The following is a 7,157-nucleotide window of genomic DNA, read 5'->3' on the forward strand; positions in this document are numbered from 1 at the left end:
ATGTTCCCAACACTTCTCAATAATATTAATATCTATACTTATGCTTACCCAGTTGCATAATACTCCCAATAAACTTACTTAAAATTTGACTCCTTTCATGTGGTGTTCCTTTCTCCATAACATGCTGCAATTTCAATTCAAGCATTTGATTCAAATAAAAAAAAGGGAAAGACACTAAATAGAGGTAGAAAAAGAAAGTCAAAAGGGATGAATACATGGATCAGATAACTAGAGATTTATTGTCTCGCGTTAGTAACAAAAATAATCTCTCCACTCAGGTGCAAGACTTGAATATATAACTAACACTAATCAAAGCAGAAATTGGAGATGTGCATCAACAGATTCATAATTGGAGTAAAAAAAAAAAAAATCAAACCTGTCTACAATATAGAGTCCAAAATATGAGAAAAAATTTTAATAAGGTAATAGACCTCAGATACAGCATAAGCTACAGAAGAAAAAAAATCATACTGTAATGCAATGCTGAAAGACAATATTAGCTGAAAAATAACTAATCCAAAAATTAAAAGAAAGAGTTCTATCTTTATAAATTAAACATCAAAAGATGAATTAGAAAATAAAAAATATTTTAAAGGGGACAAGAGTAAGTTATAATTGCCTTAAAGTGCATGACCAACCTGAATCACATAATTGCTATACTGGTCTTCAACAAGAAAACAAGCATATTATAAGATTTCATCTACTATGCATTGAATATTTTGGTGGCGGCACTGATGCGGGACTTGGGGATGAAAAATTTGCCAAAGGCAGCACGTATGGTTGAGGTGGAGGTGAAGTTTTTGATGGTGGTGCAGATCGTGGCAGAGAAGGAGAGAAGAGAAAAGACCAATGTCACTGAATTTCACCAAATTTAGAGATTAAAGTTTTTCAAAATGATTCAGGGACCAAATGGCCACCAAAATCTTTTCTCTTCCACATCAGATAGCCCAAGCGTGTCAACGATCTCATATGTGCTTTCTGATGGGCCTAACTGACGAAAACTGTCTGAGTGATTACTATGAGTCCCGGAGTGCAAGTTCGAGGACATAATTAAGTAACTATTAACTTTAGGAACCACTTTGAGCCTCGAGTACAATTTCAGAGACTACTTTAAGACTTAGCTCTAAAAGATATTATCGGATTCTGTTAGATATTTGTAATAATTTTTTTTTATCATTTTTTGTATTATTGACTAATAACATACATAACAAAATTATTTAGTATCATTAGACATTTCATGAGTTAAGTCTCAAATTAGTCCTTGAAGTTGTACTCAAGCCTCAAAGTGGTCCTTAAAGTTAATAGTTACTCAATTTTATCCTTGAACTTGCACTCTGAGACTCATACTAGTCCCTAATGTGCTTTCCATTCATCGGAACATTAAAACGTCGTCGTTTTATATTTATTAAAAAAAAACTGAGCCTCCCCTTTTCCTTCCCTAACCCGAGCCCCTTCCCCTTCTCTTCCCCTTTCTCTCTGTTGCCGCTTTTCGCCGGCCTCCGTCACGGCGCCGCGCCCGCCGCATGCCCCCCTTCCCAACCTAATCTCTTAAACTCTTGTCTCCTCTCTATCTCTTTCTGCCTCTCCTTCTTCTCTCGTCTCTTCTCTGTCTCCCCCTGTCTCCCTAATCCCAAAATTAATTCCTCCATTACCTTATTTTGTTTTTCTTCATACACTCCGTACAGAATAACAAATGCATAGAGACATTATATATGCTTTCAAATTACATGGACTTTATGTAGTGAACTAATGAAATAAAGATTCCAGTAAAGCAAGAAAGGGACTACAAAAATAGGGTTAAAAACAAATGCCAGAGAAAAAAACCATACAATAAAAAAAATTGAAAAAAAAAAGAACCCATACAAGAGAAAAGACAGAGACGAGAGACTAGATTGGGAAAGGGATGAGTAACGTGGCGCCGTGACGGAAGCCGACGAGAGGTGGTGGCAGAAGCCTCGGGTTAGAGAAGGGGAGGGGAAGGGGAAGGAGAAGGAGAAGGGCCTCAGGTTGGAGAAGGAGAAAGGGAAGAGGAAGGGAGAGAAGGAGGGGGAGGGAGAAAGGAAAGGACCTCAGGTTAGAGAAAGAGAAGGAGAAGGGGAAGGACCTCGAATTGGGGAAGGGGAAGAAGAGCATGTTTTTCTTCTTTTCTTTTTTCTTTTTAATAAATACAAAATGACGTTGTTTTTAGTGTTTCAATGAACAGAAAGCGCCTTATGAATCAGTATGAGTCCTGGAGCGCAAGTTTAAGGGCAAAATTAAATAACTATTAACTTTAAGAATCATTTTAAAGTTTAAGTGCAACTTCAGAGACCACTTTAAAACTTAATTCAACATTTCACATGTAATAATATATTAATAAATATGAGTTAAGCTGAACTAAATATAATAAATTTATTTAATTTAATAAGATTTTTTTATCATAATAAATTGTTAAAAACGATATTCAATATATTTTACAAATAAAAAAAGTGAGAGGGAAGGAGATAAAAGTTTTCTAATTCAAGTAGCAAAATACTTAGATTGAAATAGGCTTCATTCTTAATTCTTATATACCTGAAACGATTTCCTTACAAAATGAAAATTTTTCGTTACTCTTTTAAGATTATTACAAATGCCATTCTCCTTTTTAAGTTTTAAGTTTTAACAAACACACGATTTCTGATTTGCGTAGAGACGTAGAGTTCAATTAACGTGCAATCAGAATCAGAAATCACTTGCCTCTTCCAAACACGATCTTAAAACAAAAACAGAACAACACTCACTGCATGCGAAGAGTGATTCGAGTGAGATGGGGTGCTCCTTCTCTGGTCTGAACGCCTTATACGACGCCGTTAGCGGCGGAGCCGACGTTTGGATCAACGAGAATCGCTTCCGCGTCGTCCGGCAGCTCGGCGAAGGTGGATTCGCCTACGTTTACTTGGTCAAAGAAGTTCCCGCTGACTCTTCTTCTCTCACTGGCCTCGCCAACAAGCTCAAGAATCCCTCTCTTCTCTCCGGTTTGCCGATTTCCAATTTTACCCACTCGATTTACTCTTTGCTTATCTGCCTTGCTTGGATCTGAAATGTTATCTTAATTCTGATGATAATGAAAAGAGGATCTTCTATCGTATGTATGCTCTTTCTTTCTCCACAGGTGATGGAACTTATGCAATGAAAAAGGTTCTTATTCAGAATAGTGAGCAATTGGCATTGGTGAAGGAAGAGATCCGTGTTTCTTCTCTTTTCAGTCATCCGAATCTGCTTCCACTTCTTGACCATGCAGTCATTTCAGTAAAGGTAACTAGTGATTGCTACTAACTCTTATTTCCATGTCCTAGAATTTAGATTTAGCGTATCAGCTAAGAATGTAGAGGTTCCAACTTCCAAGTCACTAAGAGACATGAATCAAGAGTGTAACCTTAGAAGTCTAGAATGACCGTATGATGAATGATGTGCTTGTATTATTTCTTGATTCTGGCTTTTCCAACGAAGACTTTTTGGGTAACTTATAAGTTGTAACCCAACATATGAAATTTTGTTAGTGTCAATGTACAATCTGCAAGTATAAATTGTGCTCTGTCGGCTGAAGATATTTCCAATACATGTGAATTGTTTATGCAATTATGATTTACAAAAGAGACCGAAAATTTGGAGTGTAAAGAGATGCCCGTGAAGGTCACATCACACATCGCATGGTTTCCACCTGAAGAAATTGTTTTGGAATTTAGATACGATATTAGTCTTTGGGATTATTTCAGAATACTTTCTAGCTTGGGTAAAAAAGAAAATATAGTAATATTAATATTAATATTCTTTTCTTGGGAATTTGTAACTTTTTTCTCTGCATTTCTCTGTTTTTGGGTTTATTTTGTTCCTTGACATGTCTCTATGCTTTTAGTTGTGGATTAAGTAAATGTGCTTTTTGCTGGCAGCCTACTCAAGAGACATCTTGGACCCATGAAGCTTACTTGCTATTTCCTGTTCATTTGGATGGAACATTGTTTGACAATGCTAATACAATGAAAGCCAAGAAGGAGTTCTATTCTACCACAGATGTTCTTCAAATATTTAGTCAGGTAAAGAGAACCACTTTATTGTCTTATTACCTTATTCTGAAAGAAAGTAGTGGAGTTTAAGTGAATAAATTGTTGCTTGTTGCAACCCAAGATTTTCAATTCATGATCACTTGTTTATATTTTAATATGATGTGGAGATTTGTGGAGTATATTGTGATTAAATGGCTGAGATGGGGCCTCAGTTTGATGTCTATTGTATCCTCTTTTGATATCTACTCTTAATGTTCTTTAGGTATCATTGCTCCTAATTGACCACAGCTGTTTAAATTCTTTATAATCCTTTTAATCACTTATAAAAAGCCTGGATTGGACCAGTTGTTTGGACAGGAAACCAGTGAATTTCTGGCTTGTCTGGTCTGGTGCTTGGCTTGGATCAGATAAGCATTCAGCTTGGATAATTTTGGCCAGATCTGGTGAAAACCAGTGTGAACCGGCTGGTCAAAGTTAAACCAGTTAGCGAAGCAACTCATGAACCTTGCACCATAGAAATCTTTGCATAAATTGAGAAGTTCCACTAAGTGGACTTGAACGTATTACATTTTACAGAGTTGGCATAGACAACTACAACTTGAGCCAAACTTGTTATTGTTGCATAGTATCCATTTTTTTTTCTCTTTTGTTGGGGTCAATTATTTATGTTTGTGTATTTATTAAATTGAATTTTTATATATTTACTCCCTGCTGTCCCAAATAACTGTTTGTTTCTAAAACTTTATTTGGTCTAAATAAGTGTCCATTTATAAAAGCTAGGTAACATTAATATAACTTTTCGGTACAAATGCTATTAAAGAAAGGAGAGAGAAAGTGTGATTAGTAGAAAGAGAAAATAAGTACTAAAGAAGAGTTAATAAAGCTAATTTTGTATAATCAGTTGAGTTTATCTAAAATCAAGATGTTCTAATCATATTTCCGCAAGCATGAACACAATTATAACTGGACATTATGACCAGAGGGAGTACTTTATTAACTCTAGTTCAAGTGCTTTGACAAGTGACCCACTGGTTCACAGTGCCTTGGTCAATTTCATGGCTGGGGCAAGTTAAATAACTATGCTTTTGACCCTGTAAAATCAATCCAACAGCTTTGTGCAGGACTCAAGCATATGCATGGTTTAGATCCTCCATATGCACATAATGATGTCAAACCAGGCAATGTTCTCATAACACATAGAAAAGGCCAACCGCCACTTGCCATACTGATGGATTTTGGCAGTGCTCGACCTGCCAGGAAGCAAATTCGCTCCCGATCAGAGGCTTTGCAGTTGCAGGTGCTTCTTTCTCTTTCCCTTTTTTTCCGTCAACAAAAGTTAATTGTGTTTTACGTTAATGTCCTAGCATGCTTTCTGTCTTGCTGATTGCTACTTCCTGTGTAGGAGTGGGCGGCTGAACACTGCTCTGCCCCTTACCGAGCTCCTGAGCTGTGGGATTGCCCAAGCCAAGCTGATATTGACGAGAGGACTGATATTTGGTCACTTGGATGCACACTGTACGCGATTATGTGAGGATCAGACCTTTTTTTTTTGGCGATTCTGTTCATTTGTATGTTGTGCATTTTCAATAGAGAAATTCTAAGGGGCCATCAGAATTTATTGTTTTTGGCCATCACTTAGCCATCAACTCAATTTCTTTAGTCTAGTAATCCAATAACATACTTTATCTCATACTTTTAAACATTGATAGCTAATTGATGGCCAAAGACAATAAATTCTGATGGTCCTCTAGCATTCCTCGTTTCAATAAAGGTAGATTGTGATTTGTGACAATGCAATAGCCTTAGTTTGGTCATTTTGTTCATGGTAAATAATCTCTACTACGAGGTTATATAATATTATACACGGAGAACACCCCTTCGTTTATAAAAGTATACACCAACCTCCATAAGATATAGGTTACATGACACTCGGAATCCATATATTTTGCAACATGTGACACTGACCTGACCTCCCCTATAAACATGGCACTAGCTTGGTTTGTGTTTTATCTTCTTTTCTAGTGCTATAAGTTTGATTGCGGCTTTTTGATGAAATGGCTGGGATATCTTGCAGGTATGGGGTATCTCCATTTGAATATGCACTTGGCGAGTCCGGCGGGAGCCTGCAACTGGCTGTTGTAAATGCTCAGGTGAAATGGCCAGCTGGACCTAAGCCTCCGTATCCAGAGGCGCTGCATCAGTTTGTGACTTGGATGCTTCAGCCTCAGGCCACCGTTCGTCCACGAATAGATGATATCATTATCCATGTTGACAAGTTGATCTCGAAGTTCTCTCCTTGAAGTTACACTGCGGTTAGGCATGCTCATTGCAGTGAAGATTTAGAAAGAAAACTTCTTGTGCTGCCATTACTGTCCAGTGTCCACTTATAGATCTGATGAAAGAAGCAGTAGCACACATTCTCTCTAAAGTACATAACATCCCCTTGTGTAAATGACCATTTTCCCCGTGTGATCCTCAGAATTTATGCACACTAATTTCTTTATATGGCACTGAGGTTTGAGCACAGGATTTAAACAATCATGCTATGTGAACACTAAAATCAGCTAACAAAATGAGCCACTAGTATAAAAATACATGTTAAATACAAAATACGCATTGAAAATAAATTAAATAACACATATATTTATATATATAGTGGCTAATTTTTTTGGTTGATTTTGGTGTACAAATAATATTTTTGGATTTAAATTATATTACTCAAGTTCACTGTTAACTCATTCTTACTCATTCTTAGTAGCTTCTCGAAGTGACTTTTGCATCGGGCAATAAACAATATTGTTTTGTAGTATTTGTACCCTCAGGCCTCAACCCAACTTCTCTCCCTCTTTGTTTGGATCTTTATCACTGCATCTTTTAAAAGTTCTCAATGAAATATGTACCTAATTGACATCAAATGTGGGGTGTTACAAACACTTCTAGAAATTAAATATCAGAAATCCCATGTTTTTTAAGAAAAAAATTTAATCAATTTTTTTTTGTCAAGTTACACCCTTAACAAACCCTCCCCTTTCCATGAATTCTATTATAAGAGTTTTCTAGTCACAGCTAAGATTCGAACTGGGTACTCGGGTGCACTTCCACAAGGCACATAGATGCCATTAGAACAGGTCT

General features: G+C 36.6%; 1 protein-coding gene across 1 annotated transcript; it reads left to right on the top strand.

The window, feature by feature from the left end:
- The first annotated feature begins 2,517 nt into the window (after positions 1 to 2,517).
- Positions 2,518 to 6,833, top strand: LOC107623513 (uncharacterized). Its single transcript, XM_016325820.3, has 6 exons — positions 2,518 to 2,996; positions 3,134 to 3,276; positions 3,912 to 4,055; positions 5,137 to 5,322; positions 5,428 to 5,552; positions 6,100 to 6,833. Exons 1-6 carry the CDS (start codon positions 2,789 to 2,791, stop codon positions 6,323 to 6,325), a joined length of 1,032 nt encoding a protein of 343 aa, XP_016181306.1. The 5' UTR covers positions 2,518 to 2,788; the 3' UTR covers positions 6,326 to 6,833.
- The last annotated feature ends 324 nt before the right edge of the window (positions 6,834 to 7,157 follow it).

This window comes from Arachis ipaensis, chromosome B10 (genome assembly GCF_059453495.1).
Source record: "Arachis ipaensis isolate K30076 ecotype BB chromosome B10, ASM5945349v1, whole genome shotgun sequence".
In the NCBI taxonomy this organism is placed as follows: Eukaryota; Viridiplantae; Streptophyta; class Magnoliopsida; order Fabales; family Fabaceae; genus Arachis; species Arachis ipaensis.

What these genes read in the sequence shown, in the direction of transcription:
- LOC107623513 (XM_016325820.3), top strand. Translation starts at nt 2,789, where the DNA reads ATGGGGTGCTCCTTCTCTGGTCTGAACGCCTTATACGACGCCGTTAGC. An exon ending in GAATCCCTCTCTTCTCTCCG is followed by an intron (nt 2,997 to 3,133) that starts GTTTGCCGATTT and finishes CTTTCTCCACAG; the next exon opens with GTGATGGAACTTATGCAATG. An exon ending in TGCACACTGTACGCGATTAT is followed by an intron (nt 5,553 to 6,099) that starts GTGAGGATCAGA and finishes GATATCTTGCAG; the next exon opens with GTATGGGGTATCTCCATTTG.